The sequence below is a fragment of the Monodon monoceros genome, unplaced genomic scaffold (assembly GCF_005190385.1).
Source record: "Monodon monoceros isolate NGI ecotype Baffin Bay Population unplaced genomic scaffold, NGI_Narwhal_1 Contig292_ctg1, whole genome shotgun sequence".
Taxonomy (NCBI): domain Eukaryota; kingdom Metazoa; phylum Chordata; class Mammalia; order Artiodactyla; family Monodontidae; genus Monodon; species Monodon monoceros.
Genome location: NW_021698849.1, coordinates 5,284 through 22,980, shown reverse-complemented (window position 1 = coordinate 22,980; position 17,697 = coordinate 5,284). Strand labels below are relative to the sequence as shown.

General features: G+C 39.4%; 1 protein-coding gene across 2 annotated transcripts; it reads right to left on the bottom strand.

Annotated features, from left to right (window-relative positions):
• Positions 1-64: 64 nt before the first annotated feature.
• LOC114899505 (AMSH-like protease) lies at positions 65-16,035 on the bottom strand. Of its 2 annotated transcripts, none has more exons than XM_029230452.1 (4): positions 8,441-16,035; positions 5,419-5,636; positions 2,844-2,919; positions 65-1,128 (listed from the first exon to the last, which is right to left on the bottom strand). In XM_029230452.1, the coding sequence occupies exons 1-4, from the start codon at positions 8,468-8,470 to the stop codon at positions 1,003-1,005; spliced, it is 450 nt and encodes a 149-aa protein (XP_029086285.1). In that variant the 5' UTR covers positions 8,471-16,035; the 3' UTR covers positions 65-1,002. The 2 variants fall into 2 exon arrangements, with proteins under 2 accessions (XP_029086285.1, XP_029086209.1); XM_029230376.1 differs by lacking the exon at positions 65-1,128 and having other exon boundaries at positions 2,595-2,919; positions 8,441-8,523; positions 9,958-14,627.
• Positions 16,036-17,697: the final 1,662 nt, after the last annotated feature.

The following is a 17,697-nucleotide window of genomic DNA, read 5'->3' as shown; positions in this document are numbered from 1 at the left end:
AGGAAGTAACTGGTGTCACCAAAGGCAGACCAGGTGACAACTGCTGAGGCCGCTCCTCCCAGAGCGCTCCTGAGAGGACCAGCATGCACATTGCTGAGCAGGGAAGGGAGATTAACTGGGCTGTTAAATTAAATCCCTTCCTGCTGTTCTGTCCAAGCCGCCAAAATCACTTTTAGCTTTTATAGTTCAAATCAAATCATCAGTAACCACGGAGGAAATCTTCTCATCTCAACATTCCTTCTGTCACTCAGCGCAAACAGCTCACTCAAACCTGCCTTCTAGCTATACCAAAGGAAGCAGAGAAGGCCTGTGACCACACTCCGAGGTAACAAGATTGGACTGAACTGAGAGTCAGTAAAAGTGACAACTTCCAAAGCACATAAACACATAGCCAAACAAAAAAGCAAAACAACCTTTATCATTATGCTGTAAACATTAAGAGTTCAAGTGTTGAACTGGAGTATCTTATAGACTGACTGGTCAGCTTCTTCTTTCAATGCCCTTCAGTCTCAGACATCATTTTCATTTTCACTCTCTATTTAATAAGAATCCAGGAGCCACCACCCCTTGGTGATATGATTACATTTCACTCATATAGCCATTATTCCATCTGGATGTTATACTGATTACAATATTTAAGAATCAAATTCACATTTCCAAGGCATACGTAATTAGGCACATCAGAAACTATATACTGTTCTCCCTACCGCTCTTACTGTCTCCTTTCATTGCTAAAACGCAGCCATCTGGCTCAAGATTACATTGGCAAGAGTTGGTCTAAAAGCTCCGCTTAAATCACTGTAAGAAGTCTATTTTCTAATGCTTCACTTTATTAGATGTTGACAGGAAATAAAAATACCACATCCTTGGTGCAAGTGCTTAACCAGGATATCAACATGAATTTTTTATGGGTTTTACGTCACTGTATTTTTAATTTGAATGCATACGACATTTGAAAAACTCATTAAAATGAAATTCAAAAAATATTTGCACAGAAAACAGTCATGCAATAAATGTACCAATTGAACTTACTTCACTTTGCAAATATTCTTGGTATTCTACGTTATATTTCTTTAAAAGGTCCTTTTTCAATTCATCTGTCCTTGGGAATGCAATCTCCTTCAGTTTCTTTTAAAAAATATATATATACATATTGATTAGTGGGATTTTCAGTATAGTCAGCTTTCAGATCATCAGCTGAGAAAGAAAAACAGCTGGTATGTGCATTAGAAATCAAGACACAAGTAACCAAAGATGATCGTGGAAAAATCAATCTTTTCTAGGGCTCCAAAATATAACTTTTCAGTAGAGAAGAGAAAAAATTATCCCCTTTGTAAGACCTTTATCGACTTCACTGGTTAGATAAGCATCTTGTTCAGTAGGTACCTCATTTTTAGGTAGTGGGTTTGTAACTGCACATTCCATGGTAGGTAAATTTTATGGCATCATAGTTAGAAGGGACCTCAGAGAACACCGTAAGTAGGGATCCCTAGGCTTAACAGACTGTAAAAAAGGAACTCAGGCACTTTTTATAAAAATATAGTTTCCCAGGCCTAACCCAAGACCTACTGAGACAACATGTTTAGAGAAGGGATTGGGATCTGGATCTCAAACAATTTCCCAGTGATCATAATGCAGGAAAATCTGATACAGTCCAAGCACCCACCAGCCCCGCCTCTGTAGAGATGAGGAAACAAAGGCCTAGAGGGATTGAAAGGCTTGTCCAATGTCATTCAACTAGCTAATGGCCTCATTAGGACTAAAACTCCTAACTCTAGCCAATCTTTTGTCATCCATCCATCCATCCATTTATTCAAGCACAAACAGAAAATGTATATGCTTTTGGAGAATACTTTCCCTACAAGTAAAAATAAGAATAACCCTAAATTAGAGTAAGAGAGTCACCTTGGCAGCCTAAGACCTTGGTTTCCATACAGAATTTTCTGAGTTTACGTGAACAAGAGAATTGAGGGGAAATGCTACTCAAAGGCCTGATAATGAATGATCCTTCAGATAGTGTACAGAAATTTTAAAATGTAGATGACCATTTGACAAAAATTTGTGTTCTGCTTACAGGCACCCCCAGGCCTGACATAGCTGGTAAGAAAGCTTTTATTCTGTTATGTGGTAAAATATTTTTTGAGAGTAATTAAAAATTACATACTGTGATTGACTTTGTATACATTGTTTTACCTTCCATCATATAAAATCAATCCAAACTACTTAAGACAAATGGAAAACATTTAAAAATGTTATCTAAAAGGATATATTCTTAGCCAAAGATATTTGGAACTATATATGCAGCAAATGTTGATGGTAAATAAATACATTTCAACAACCTTCTTTTTCCTTTGGAATATTTCAGGCCACTCACTAAACACTTTGTTGTCTCATAGGCTAGTACTATAAGAAGAAAATGACTAGAACTTTGTGGCTGCCTTAATAATCAACACTGATATTCAAATAGGTTTTGGGTTCAGAATTGTATGGAATAATCAAAACCAGCCAAAATGACTGTCTCAAATAAGTATGGGGAAATAGACAACCATTCTCTCAATCTCCGGGAGGAATCATAAAATAATTCCTTCTTCACGTCTTAATATGATTAAGTATATTCTTAATCTTTTTCTTTTTTTTTTTTTTTTTTCTCGTTTCAAGTAGACATCCCACAGTAACGATGATTAAAGGTCTAGGAAGAGATCGAAACATCATAGCTAATGGAATGAATCTTTCGCGCTTAAACTCTTGAGAGGATGAGACAGAGGAGGAGAGGAAGGGGATGAATCAATAATGGATACTTGTGGAATATTTGAACCCCCGGGGGAGAGTCTATCCCACAATACCTTCATAATATCCTGCTTTTCGGGTACTGCACATTGCTGGTAATCTCGATGGTTAGGAAGCTTTTCTACAAACAAACTGCAGAAAAAGAAAACACGTCCTTAGCATTAAATGACAGAAAAAGCTCAATGATGGCTTCTAATTTGAGAATGAGCCTCCTTTTCAAAAAGGACATGGTTAATAACATTATTTAACCTATATTCTTTCCATTTGCCTTTCCATCAAAGGTTGGCCCAAGTATGATTTTGGCATTACAGGGTAGTTAACTGTAAGCACTGAGGTTAAGAGAGTTAAAGTTGGGATGCTCCCTGAAGAGACCACATCACTTTGGTTTTTCTCGGGTCTTCGGCACTGTATCCCACTTGAGCATCATTTTACTTATGTGTAGTGCTGGCAACACTGAGGATCACGTGAAAATTTAAGAGTCTGGAAAGATGCATGTAACCCCTTCTCACCATTGAAAGACTCAAAGGGCCACTGATGAATCAGTAGTGCCATGGTGTCTATATTAAAAACTCTTAAATGAAAATTCATAAATGAGAGAAATGTCAGCCGGAATCCTTAATGGATTACGAGGTGCTAATTAAGAGTTAATTATTTTTCATCACCTTTTGAGGAACAAGGGACAATAAAAATGAAGGGAAATTAGTACAGCAAACCAGATACATTGCTTCCAGGTAAAGTGAAGGTATTGCTTCCACAAGGGCAGGAAATTCTGTTTTTGTTTTTTCCTTATTGATGTATTCTTAGCCTGTAGAATGGTGTCCCTCTCATAATGAATGTTCAATAAATATTTGTTAAATGAATGAAAAGCTCTTAGAGCAAATACTATTTTTGATCAACTAATATGCTATAACTACTGATGTTCTGTTGTTTACAAATCACACATACACTCATCATCTCATCTATAGAATACAGAGGAAAGGTATTATAACTCTTATCTCTCAAATAAGAAAATTAAAGCCTAAAGAAATTACATAAGGTGTGTCAGTTGCCTAAGGCTTTTGTAAGTAGCGTAAAGTCATAGACATTTAGAGTTGAAGAGACCTCACAGATTTTCACCCATAAGTCTTTCATTTATGTAGATGAGGAACTGAACTCACAGAGGATAACTGAATTACCTATGGTCATATCGTTAATGACAGGAGAGAATTCAAATATTCTGACTCAGAGAGTGTAGTGGCCCTTTACCACACTTACGTGTGTGTGTGCAAAACCCAGAAGAAGGTGAAAAAAATATTATCATTTAGTAACTTATAGTTCAGAAACTAAAATGGAAAATGTGTGCTATCAATGACAGTTTATAACGTCCAATTTCATGTTTATTGCTTAACTTTATAGAAACTTGATTTTTCCCAGGTAGGATGAATGGTGCCAACCATTCTCTAAATTTCCAAGAAGTTAATTAACTTGAATAAAGTGCAGAGCCCACTTTGCACACCATATTAACTGCCTTTAATTTCGCCCATGGTAGAATCATGGATGCAGTATTTAAAACAGTTGATCTTTTCAGCTTCTCGAATGTTCTCAGGTTAAGTCCCCAACTAAACTAATACAATTAATCAATGTGTGATTTCCAGTTAAAACAAAAATAAGGGGTTCAGCTCAGATGAAATAATTTTTGGTAACAGGAGATCCTCCCAATCAGTAAGCTGGCAAATTGGTATAGAAAACCCAAATCCCATTTCTTTTAGTTCAAACTAGGATATCTTACTAACAAATATCTAATGTGAAGTGTGATTTTTTTTTTTTTTTTTTTGTGGTACGCGGGCCTCTCACTGTTGCGGCCTCTCCCGTTGCGGAGCACAGACTCCGGACGCGCAGGCTCAGCGGCCATGGCTCACGGGCCCAGCCACTCCGCGGCATGTGGGATCTTCCCGGACCGGGGCACGAACCCGCGTCCCCTGCATCGGCAGGCGGACTCTCAACCACTGCGCCACCAGGGAAGCCCAGTGATGTGTGATATTTTTACATGTCTGTTTTGATGGAGCCACTTTCACTCAATATTTTGCAAGCTCTTTTATACATACAATTCTTACACAGCTAAATAATTGCCTTAAAAAAATACTAACTACAATGTGAAACCAACTACTACACTCTGTCCCAGAATCAGTTCCTTCCTAGGATCGTCAATTTATCCCCTAGTCGCAACCCATCAAATTAAATATTTAAAATGTTAATGGCACATTCCAGGTATTGTAGATGGAGCTACAATATGATGTCTGCTTTCATAAAGCTTGCATTCCTGTGAAGGAAGAATGACACAAAACAAGAAATTTTATTTGTGAAGAGAGGGAGGGGGCATGCTGGTTACTGCGCTGGCCTGTTGAAAGGTGTCTGACATCCCTGAGCTTCGCCCCATCCCTGATCATTCATCCCTAAGCCCCAGAGATGGTGTAAGGCCGCCTTTGAGTACATTACTTGGTAACTTAAAAACCTGGACATCTCATGCTTTGGGAGATTGTAAATTCAGTCTGAATATGAAAACATGCCGGCATCTAAGCTGTCTCACCAAAATACCATGTAAATATTTTCCCAATTTTCTCATTTTGAAGACCTCCAAAATAAAACACTTACGTTATAAATTTATTATAAAGAACAAAGGCATTTTCCAAGTTTCCTTCTTCCAAATACACGGACGCCATTCTCTCCATTTCTACTCCGGATCTAAAGTAGCGGCGCGGAGTGATATCTTCATTGATGGTGATATTACAACCCAGCTTGCTTAGGGCGCGGACTCGCTCTTCCGGGCTGAGGGAAACATCCCTGTGGTCCGGCATGGCAGCTAACTTTTTCTGCAAAGTCGAATTTGAATCTCTGGTTATAAGAAGAAATGAACATGACTGAAATTATACATGTATTTTCTGTACTAAATACCTGACATCAATACCTAAGGAAAGTTTTTCATAAAAGTTAATGATACGATAAAAATAATTCTTTTTGCTTAAACGTGTGGTCTACACACCAAAAAGATACACGTCTCCAGGGTAAACATACACTCTTTTAGACTAAGACCTCTTATAGGTTTCAGCTACAATTATGTGGCACTTCCTGGGTAGGCAAATGTTTTAGGTCATTTTAGGTAAAATATCATTGACCCTTATATCCTCACAGAAGCAAACCAAGAGATGGATTCCTACCAGGGTAGGGATCATGTCATTATACTTGAAGGGCCTCCAAGAGATGGCTTGGATTCGAAGTTTCTATCAGGATTCAATTCTATTCCAAAACACATCTGGTTTTATAAGTAGCTTTCAGGGCCTCCCTGTATCTTTACCAAGTGAATAAAACCCCACCAATAATTCCAGGAAAAACCTTTTCAAGCATATGGCCATTCCCCCCACCCCTTTTTTAACATAAAGACACTCTCAGAGCTTGACATAATAGTAACTACACCATTAATTATTCCCTGACTGAGAAAGTAATAATTATTACTAAAAAAAAAGTCTGTGATATTAATATATTTGTATTTTATTAATAAAAACAACATCTATACACATCTGAAAAAACATGGAACATATACATTCAGGATAATTATTCAATTCTTCAATAAAAAGTCAGTGTTTCTGAAAGGTGAAAAAGCCAAATGTTTTCTGTTAAAGGCCATATAGCAAGTTTCTTAGCCTCAGTGGGGCATATAGTCTCCATGGCAGCTACTCAGCTCCGCTGGTGTGAAATCAGCCATAACCCCACGTAAACAAATAATCCTGACTGTGTTCCAAAAATATTGTTATTTGACCAAAGGTAAATGTTTCAATGACATAATAAAGTTACTGGGAAAAAAAATCTATGGAAATTAGGACATTTTCTAAAGCAGACTTCTAGCCTCCTGTGTGCACAAAAGTAACTCGCCCGTTTTTTATTACTATACAGTCTACCCTGAATTATAATAATTTGTATACAAGTTTTTTTTGTTTGTTTGTTTGTTTTTTTCGTTACGCAGGCCTCTCACTGTTGTGGCCTCTCCTGTTGCGGAGCACAGGCTCCGGATGCACAGGCTCAGCGGCCATGGCTCACGGGCCCAGCCGCTCCACAGCATGTGGGAGCTTCCCGGACCAGGGCACGAACCCGTGTCCCCTGCATCAGCAGGCGGACTCTCAACCACTGCGCCACCAGGGAAGCCCTGTATACAGGTATTTTTGACTCCTTATGAACTCCATGAGGGAAAGGAATCATTTTACACTCATCTCTGTCCTCTGGAATGTAGTATATTCCCTGCAACACAGATGATAACCAATAAATGTATCAAATAAAGGAGGAAGAGAGACAGGGAGCAACATGACTATAATTAGATAATCTTTTTATCTGAAGGAAAAAAAATAAGATTTATTTTCCCTTTACGGGAATGGTGCTGCCCTTCCTAAGTTTAAAATTGATTTCAGAGATAAACTGGGAAATAGCCTAAACTTTTCATCAATCTGTAGTGTTTCATTTGCATATGAACTTCTTAGATGTAAATAAATTTTCCAGAGGAAAAAGCCTTTGTGTTCATTTTTACACTGACATGTCCACTAAAATTTTAGTTATTCCTACATAATGTTCTAGAAACACACAGGCACTCCATAAGGATGACTCCTTCCTCTGCAGAGATGGAAATGGGTCAGCCTTTATTATCCCACAGTGCCTTGACAATATGGGGTCAGAAAGTGAAAAGTTCCTACAATTTTCTGCTCCTCAAACATACTCTCAAAAGCAACTGAGCATCTGTGAAGGACTTTTTCCTCAAAGAGAGAAAACTAACCTATTTCAGAGCAAGAGCCAGGCTCTATTTCTTTATGTTCTGGTGCTAAGCTTTGTGTGTGTAGGGTATTCAGTATACCGCTGCTCCCAGGGCTACAGGGGTAGTGAGTGGGTTTGGGAGGGTCATCAGGAGGAAGGGGAGGGTAATGACAGCTTTCCTTTAGCAAGTCCCAAGGACAAGCTGGCAACATTAAAACTACGTTTCCAAAAGTTGTAAGGCACAAAGTACAAAAACAGGGCCATGGAGATTATACAACGTTCCTATATTCACATTCAGAGACTGATCTGGTACACACAATAAGCTCATGGGATCCCAAGGCCCCTGTTATTTCCTCTCCAGCACGTTATTTCTTCTAAGATGTAGCTCAAGAAGGTGTGTACTATGTTGGCTGTAAGGGCAAAAGATGAAAAGGATGAGAGTTTCAAGTATTCACACATTTACCCAAAGATCCCAAAGCAGCATCTAGGTGTTAAATAGAAAATTATTTCCTTGGTCATTGCCACACAAGGTAAGCCTCTAATTTTTATCTGGGAAGAAGCTGAGGCACAAAGAAGTTGAAGTACCTGCTACAATGTCATCTGTGAAATTCTTCTCCCCGGTGTTGTGCTAAAGGACTACACTCCTGGAATCGAACCAGATAAATTAACATTTCACACTTTCATGGAAAAAAGCGCATTATTTTTAATTCTAGCAAAGATGGGTTTATTAATCACTTCCTCAAAGGAGAGGACCACGCAGATGGATGAAAACGGCAAATGCTCAACTTCTTGAATTGTGACTCATTTCACATTCAGTGTGTTTCTGTTCTTCTTTTTGGGTTTTCGGACCACATGTAAAATATTGGTTGGTGCCACCTACCAGGGAATTCACCGTTAACGGCTGATCCATGTTGTCCTGTCTACAAAATGATGGTGTTTATTGTTTCTTCTCAATCACTTCATCTGTTTCAAAGACAAAAAGCAGAGCTAAGGTTATTTCTTGAGAACTCAAGTCTCAAATCCCAAATGCCAGGCTTATTTCTGCCTCAGAAAAAATATGAACAAATTGAAATAACTTATATTATCTGAGACTACTGGAAATCTCTTCCTGAAAATACAAAACTGCAGGTGGTTATAAGGTTTCTTGAAGCAGACTTTTAAAACAGGAAGTGTGAAGAGAATTAGTTATTGCCTAGTACCCAGTATGAATCTGCTGGGTGTTATCTTACTTAGAATCCTATGCAAGGTTATAAAGTGGATTTACTTGCTTCGAAAGGAGAAAGAAGGTCATTGTGATTGAAAGCATGGACTCAGACCTGGAGCCCATCTGAGCTTAAACTAAGTCTTACTGGCTGTGGTAGGTAGAATTCTAAGAGAGTGCTGTGATTCCCACCCCTTGGGATCCACAGGTTTATGTAATCCCCTTCCCTTGAGTGTGGCCAAGACCTATAACTGGCTTCTCATCTCAGCAGAACATAGCAAAGGTGATGGGAGATTACTCCCATGTTTATTATATTCTGTCATATGGCAAAGACGAAGAGATTCTGCAGATATATTAAGGGCCCTAATCATTTGAGGTTCAATTAATCAGAAGGGAGATTATCCTGAGTGGGAGACCTCTCCTGCTGACCTGGAAGACTCAGCCATCCTGAGTTCCACAGCAGTAGGGAGATGAATTCTGCCAAGAATGACGTGCTCTTGGAAGAGGACTCCAAGCCTCAGATCAGATCCTTACCCTGGTCGACGCCTCCATTGCTGCCTTGTGAGACCCTGAGCAGCGGACCTAGTTGTGCTATGCCTAGACTTTTGACCCACAAAACTGTGAGATAACAAATGTATGTTGTCTTAACACATGAAGCTTGGGGTGATTTGCAGTGCAGCAATAGAAAATGAATACTCTAGCTGGGTGACTGCAGGTAAATATCTAGCCTTTCTGTGCACCTGAATAAAGGGGGAAAATAAGAGTACCTATGTCATGTCGTTGTGGTAAGGATTAAATGACTTAGCATATAAAGTGCTTAGAACAGTTCCCAGCACATAGTCAATATCATATCAATGTCCGCTATTACTAGAATCTTGATTTTGCAGTTGAGGAAACTGAGGCTCAGGGATGTTAAGTGAATGTACCCAAGTTCAAATAATCACTCGATAAATGTTAGTCTCCTTCCTTTGTATGCTAGTTTAAGGTCGAGCTCTGCATGATCACTTCCCACTTCTAAATTTATGTCGGCTTTTATATTCCACTAATCACTTATGCGACGCTGAACACATATTTTCTCCTCAGTTCCTCATTCATGAAATGAGGGGGTTAAGCTACACTCTTTCAAGTTACAACATTCCGTGATTCTCGAAAACTCCAGAAGTAGATTATTCAATCCTTCCGTGCTATTTTCTGACCTGAATCCATGGCTGGAAAATCCTTCCAAGGAAAGTCACTTAGTGTGTTCTGATCTTTCCCCTTCATCCTCTCCAGTGATCCCTGGAGTACACATCAAGCTGTCGGCCTGCAGGTTGCAGAAATGCACAAGAAAGAAGGACCTACAGAGAGCCCTAGTCACAGTGTACTTTTAAAATCCAAATTAATCCTGGGACCACTGAATGTAAGCAATCCCTTTGGGGGAATTACCACTTCTTTGGTGAGAATAAAACGGAAAAAAAAAAAAAAGACGTTAAAAGAGTTAAGGAGACAGAACAAAGAGGCTTATGGAGAATTTGAGGCTGGGTGGGGAGAGAATGGGACAAGGAAATACTAGTTACTCATTGATTAGGGTCTCCTAAAAGCCAAGAATGAATTCTTTTAGGGGTTACTCAGATCCTTAAACAGAGCACAAATAATTTAAAAAGTTGGAAACATTAGCACAGCACTTCTAAAATCATATAACCCGGAGACTTGTTTAAAATGCAGATTCCTGGAACTCAAAAGGATTCTGGATCCCCTAGTTTTAAGCCCACCAATAGCATTGTTAGGATGTGGTGCAGGTGATTTTGATACATGAGACTTCCAAACAACGCTTTGAAAGACACTGCATCTGAGAATGTATCAAGCAGGATTCTTAGTTGCAAGCAAAGGCACCGACTCTTGAATCCACAGAATGATAATGGAAAGGTCACAAATTACCAAGAAGGCCAGAGAAATTGGGCCTGGAGGCTACATACCCAGCAACCTGACCCCAAATCACACAGCAGCACTGGTCTGCTGCCTGTCACTGATGGGCGGGGGAGCCAGCGGCTTCCATCACCGACACCAGATGCTGTCTGGGAAACCACCTGTGGAGGTGCCACATATTTTTTCATGTCACTAGTTTCTATTTCAAAATATGAGATGGAGGTGCCTGACTGGCAGAACCTAGGTCACACGCCTGCAGCCAGGCTGCAAAGGTGGTTAAAAACGCAAATATCTAGCACTTCACACTTCCTTAGGAGGCAAAGTGGGATGTGCCAGGTGAGAAAAGGTAGATTCAGGGCTGGGCGGCCAAAAACAATGGTAAGTATACAGAAAAATCAAACTTTTCCACAATGAGCTTCTAGACGTATAAAATGCTTAATTCAATATATCTTGAACACCAGAATTTATTAAATTCCTATAGATGAAAACCAATAGTTAAATCTCTCTTTAACTCTATTAACTCCCACACACAAATTTATCTATAATTCAGAAACAGAAACGAACTCCCCTCAAATCTAATAAGAAAGAAGTTTATACATTGGTCAGTCAACTGCTTCTTTTTGGACCATTAACTACTCAGTGGCAGTGGTCCTGCCTTAATTCCTTTATTTTTCAATCTGCAGTCCTAGCACTTATCCCCTGCAATATAAACAATTACCAATGTCAGCATAAACAGGTTATGTTCTCAAGACCAGTAGATGTCAAAGTGTGATACAGCGTCCCCAAGGGGTCTGCAAGGTCAGTATTATTTTCGTAATATCACTAAAACATTATTTGCTTTTTTTACCATCCATCGGTATAGTGGAGAGTTCCGTAGGGTACAAGTTAATGGCTATGCTCACTTGTATCTTCTTGTAAATGCCTGCTACAATTTTTAATATGGTAAATATAAATAGATATAACCCACAGAAACAAAGCTTTTTAGTGCCCTTAGTAATTTTTAAGAGTGTAAAGTGGTCTCATGACCAAAAAATTTGAAAACCTGCTGCTCTAGATCAACTACGCAAACAAACAAAACAAAACCTCGCCATGCTACTTCAATCTAACCAGAAATATAGTGGGCCATGAGAATCTAAAAGACGAAAAAATAATGGTCAAGTATCACCTTCCATTTGTACTACTAAAGTCTCACTAAAATAATTAGAAAACTGAGGGCACAATAAGAGATACCTTACCTCACAGAACCCAAGACCCACAAGAGCAAATGTGGCAGACTGCTATATAATCTGCAATACCCATTCTCTTTTTCTAATATAAAAATATAAATTTTTAGTTGATACATAGCCTGGATGTCTCTATGTCTCAACTGCCCCCAAGGAAATGTGGAAGCAGCTCTATGATTCTGCCCTTTAAAACCAGCAGCAAGTAATGCCAAGAACAATATCTAATCTGTTAACACAGTGTTTCTTTTGTGACCTTTTTAGCCTAAATTATTAATTCCCTTAATTTTCCTTCTCTTTCTTTTTTTTTCTTAAATACTTTTTTTTGGGGGGGCGGGGGTGCTAAGCTCAGAATCCTGACTTACTTGCATACACAGAGCCAGATTTTCCAGAATACAAAAGACTAACCAGGCAGGAAAGAGTCTCCTGAGAGACCGGGCACACAGGACAGCCAGTGAGACCATCGCCCAAACGTGTCGTTTTCTCACTGGTACTCCTTTCAGGCTGAGTGCTGTAGGGAACTGGATAAGCAGGGGCGGCAGATGAGAGAGGCCAGAACACCTCATGCCACACGCTGTAGTCTCATTTCTAATGGGCCAAAAGCAGCCTTTCTTCTCCCCACTGGGTTAGAGTTCAGGTTTTCCTGGAAGAACATGGTGCAATTTACTTAGTTGGAGATAAAGCAAATGATCATAACCTAGACTGTGGGCTGCAGTGACCTAATCTGATTTAGATAAAAGGAGGTTAAAGGGTCACTCCCACGCTTTAAATGACAGAGGCAGAAAGGAGTATCTCCTGAGTCACAGGAGGCTTACAGACTGGGACCTGCTTCCGGAAAAAAAAAATGACCTAAGCCCATCCTTCCTTTTCATTTGGAAGGATTCAGATGTTAAAACCAAAGACTATTTTTTATACTCAAGAGATTATTTTTATACAATATTTGTAAATCAGAAATTATCATCTGCTGTGACCCAGGTGATAACATTATTTGTACTAAAATATTGATAAATACGAAACTTGATCCGAATATTAGAAATAGCCTTTATTGTCCTTTTTATACACTTGTAAGTACTACATGTGAGTACCTGCTAGGTATCAGGCATTTGTCTCTTATTCCTAGAAGGATATCCCAAGTTAAACATACCTCAGCAGTGTGGTTAAGATTAGATCAATCAGCAAGAATGCAGTTGCTACAGGAAAGATTATTAAATAAAACACCATGCCCAATATAGGTTTTGTGTTTGTTGTTTTTTTTTTTTTTGCGATACGTGGACCTCTCACTGTCGTGGCCTCTCCCGTTGTGGAGCACAGGCTCTGGACGCGCAGGCTCAGCGGCCATGGCTCACGGGCCCAGCCGCTCCGCGGCATGTGGGATCTTCCCGGACCGGGGCACGAACCCGCGTCCCCTGCATCGGCAGGCGGACTCTCAACCACTGTGCCACCAGGGAAGCCCCCAATATATGTTTTAAATTACTTTGAGGTAAGTCTAGGCTACCCTGAGGGCAATCAAGTTGCACTTTGGGCCAGAAAAGAATTATTTCTCATAGTGCAGTACAATTTTTATTCTGACACCAGGATGAGATGGTTGGGCACCCTTAACCCAGCAGCTCAGGGTTTGGGGCTGTATATGTGTAGGAGAAACCAGCTTCTATCACTTGTGAGGTGGGAGTGCTATGGTGTCTTATTTAACCCTTTTGTGTACTTTATCTTCATCTATTAAATGGGGGGAAATAACACCCTTCCAGAAGAACTCAGTGGAAGCTTACATGAAGTTAAAAAAAAAAAAAACACAAAAAAGAGAATTTCCTGGCGGTCCAGTGGTTAGGGCTCTACGCTTCCACTGCAGGGGGCGTCCACTTCCATCCCCAGTTGGGGAACTAAGATCCCGCATGCCACGCAGCATGACCAAATTAAATAAAGATCATTAAAACACACACACACAAATTCTATTACAGTTCCTGGCATGCAGTAGAAAACTCAAAGAAAATCAGTCCCTTTTCACATCAAATGGTTAGAAAAGTAAGATGACATAGGCTTCTATTATACATAGCAGAGATGACTAATGTTTAACTACTTGCTTCATTGCAATTAGTCTTTGACAGTCGCTGTCAGTTGTCTATCCAACAGCCGCCCACTCTCCCCACCCCCGCTTCTTCCTGCCAGCAAGGCCCAGCCTCACTAGAGATATTCACTTTTCCAGACTCCCTGGCACTCAGGACTTGACTAGTTGGCAAGTGACCAAATCTTGGACAACGGGACCAGAAGGGAGAAATCTATTGGGAGGACTCTGAGATACTTTCATCTCTAACACAAAGAGATAGTCTGGAGAATATGTGCCTTTTCGTCAGCTGGACATGTGTCTTCATGTAAGACTCGAAATGCAGCAGCCGTCTTGCAACCCAGACGGGTCAAGCCTAAGACCCAGCTGGATGGCAGAGGTGGAGGGTAGAGGGAGCCTGGCTCCTTGCAGACACTGTTGAGCTGCTGAGCTTACCTTGAAACCATTCTCCTCTGAACTGTTATTGTGTAAGACATAAGTACCATAGTTTAAGGCACTCTTAGGATTCTGTAATCTGCTGCCTAATTGATACAGGATTCCTCTGGCAACATAAGGAAATGTTTACCTATGTGAATCCAATGGTGAAAGTGGTCATTCTGAATACTAATACTAATATTAAGAAGAAGAAGAAGGGGAAGAATTTTGTGAGATTTAACAATTTTCGAAGGAAATATTTCTATAATATTACATTCTTCTTTGATTCAAATATAAATATTATTTAACTCTTTCTTCATGATTCACAGTTTTATTTCAATGTACCTGCCAACAGCAATGCTTCCCTCCAGTTCTGATTTGCTTTCGTCTAGAAAATCACTTAAAAAACAACTTCTTTGCTAAACTTCTCTGACTTCAGTCTTTCTCTCCTTTTAGTCTATCGTGATTACTGATAAAATAATTTAAATTTATTTGTAAAATTAAAGTTTAACTGGACATGGGTCTGAAAGGATCTCCTGTGAATAAACTATATGCTGGTTACAATGACTGCTACCTGATTTCTAATTTGGCTGCTCAAAAATCATTTTTCTTACCTTTTCTTTCCTCTACTGTCTTCTACGTAAGAGCAAGTTGAGTTCTGGGCAGGTGAGGTAGGACTATGTATATCACCTTTAATTCAGCAAAAGAGCTATTGTAATAATAATTATATTATTATGATAATATAATATCATATTATAGTAATGGGTTACTAATTATATACTAACCAAAAGCTTTCCTTCCCTGGTTATCTGAAGTAATGCATTGACCTCCATTCTCAGCCCCCACAACCGCCTTATCAAATAGGAAGCAGTTGAGTCTAGAGATTAGACATGCAGCCTCCAGGGTCAGACCACATGGGTTCAAAGCCTGACTCCAAGCAATAACTGCAGAATCACAACTACCCAGACTGCAAAGTGGGGTTGATAACAGTAACTAAGGAAAGACCTGTTGAGAAGGTGAAATGAGAAAATGCTTGTGAAACCAACAGCGAGATGCTTGGTGTCAGGAAGCACTCAGCAAATGATAATGACCATTATCTCCATTTTACAGGGGAGGAAACTTGACCCTAGACTAGACAAGCAACTTAAGTAAGTGGTGGAGCAAGGACTCAAAATTAGGTGTGTAATATCCCAGAGTTCATACTCGTAGTCACACAGCGATACTCGCAATTAATATTTAATAGCTGATGGTGAAATCAGGGGAAGGTCAAATTCTTGGACTTTGGACAAGAGTGATAGGATTTATTGCGGAAATGAGACTTCAGTTCAGCATTACATCTGTTTCATAGTCTTCCCGCCAAAGAAATAAAAGGGCATCCATTCCCTCCACTTGTTTCTTAGGCAGAGTGATGCGATGTCTGTGGACTGACCACCTGGAATATGTAGTTAAGAAATTCAAATGCATAATTATTAGACCAAGACACAGTTTAATTCAAAATATGTGCTGGTTTTTAATGTAACTTCTAAATTGTGGTACTCAAATTACTTGGCCATGAAAAAGAATGAAATAAATGTCTCTGTAGCTACATGGATGGACCTAGAGATTATCATACTGAGTGAAGTGAGCCAAAGACAAATAACATATATCACTTATGTGGAATCTAAAAAATAATACAAATGAACTTATTTATAAAACAGAAACAGGGCTTCCCTGGCGGCGCAGTGGTTGCGAGTCCGCCTGCCGATGCAGGGGACACAGGTTCGTGCCCCGGTCTGGGAAGATCCCACATGCCACGGAGCGGTTGGGCCCGTGAGCCATGGCCGCTGAACCTGTGCTACGCAACGGGAGAGGCCACAGCGGTGAGAGGCCCGTGTACCGCAAACAAACAAACAAACAAACAAACAAAAAAACAGAAACAGTCTCACAGACATAGAAAACAAAGTTATGGTTACTGAAGGGGGAAGGGGGTGAAGGGGGAAGGGGGGAAAGGGATAAATTAGGAGTATGGGATTAACAGATATATGCTACTATATATAAAATAGCTAAACAACATGTATTTACTGTATAGCACAGGGAACTATAGTCAATGTCTTGTAATAACCTATAATGGAAAAGAATTGGAAAAAATATATATATATATGTATAACTGAATCAGTTTGCTGTACACCTGAAACTAACACAATATTGTAAATCAACTATACTTCAATTAAAAAATAAAATAAATTCTGGTATTCAAAGGGCATTTCATATGCTCATAAATATACTAATTTATGATTCTGTTGTACTTTTTAAATGAGATGATTCAATTAATATCTTCATAAAACAATTAAAAATTCATAAAACATTTGGAAAATGAATTTGAAGTGTTGGGGAGAAATTCAGTTAATTTGCCAAGATAGATTCATATGAGCTTAATTGTGTTATCTTGCTGTTGAAATACTAAAATTTCCTGGAAATTATGCATTCTAAAGATAAGCCACCCATAAGCCACTAAACTCTAATATCCACTTGAACATACTTCCCTTTTTATTGCAATTTGCCTTTAAGAAAATACTATCCAAGGTAACACTCTTGCACTGTTGGTGGGAATGTAAATTGATACAGCCACTGTGGAGAACAGTATGAAGGTTCCTTAAAAAACTAAAAATAGAACTACCATATTACCCAGCAATCCCACTACTGGGCATATACCCTGAGAAAACCATAATTCAAAAAGAGTCATGTACCACAGTGTTCATTGCAGCTCTATTTACAATAGCCAGGACATGGAAGCAACCTAAGTGTCCATCGACAGATGATAGATAAAGATGTGGTACATATATACAATGGAATATTACTCAGCCATAAAGAGAAATGAAATTGAGTTATTTGTAGTGAGGTGGATGGACCTACAGTCTGTCATACAGAGTGAAGTCAGAAAGAGAAAAACAAATACCGTATGCTAACACATATATATGGAATCTAAAAAAAAAAAAGGTTCTGAAGAACCTAGGGGTAGGACAGGAATAAAGATGCAGAGGTAGAGAATGGACTTTAGAACATGGGGAGGGGTAAGGGTAAGATGGGACGAAGTGAGAGAGTGGCATGGACATATATATACTACCAAATGTAAAATAGCTAGTGGGAAGCAGCCACATAGCACAGGGAGATCAGCTCGGTGCTTTGTGACCACCTAGAGGGGTGGGATAGGGAGGGTGGGAGGGAGACTCAAGAGGGAGGGGATGTGGGGATATATGTATACGTACAGCTGATTCACTTTGTTATAAAGCAGAAACTAACACACCACTGTAAAGCAATTATACTCCAATAAAGATGTTAAAAAAGAAAAGAAAATACTA

Bases quoted from the DNA above. Each gene is read 5' to 3' on its own strand.
- LOC114899505 (XM_029230376.1), bottom strand. From the start codon at position 8,470: ATGGATCAGCCGTTAACGGTGAATTCCCTG. The intron at 5,637-8,440 runs GTAGGTGGCACC...TCGACTTTGCAG, and splicing joins CGTTAACGGTGAATTCCCTG to AAAAAGTTAGCTGCCATGCC. The intron at 2,920-5,418 runs GTAAGTGTTTTA...CTTTTTCTGCAG, and splicing joins CTTTATAATAAATTTATAAC to TTTGTTTGTAGAAAAGCTTC.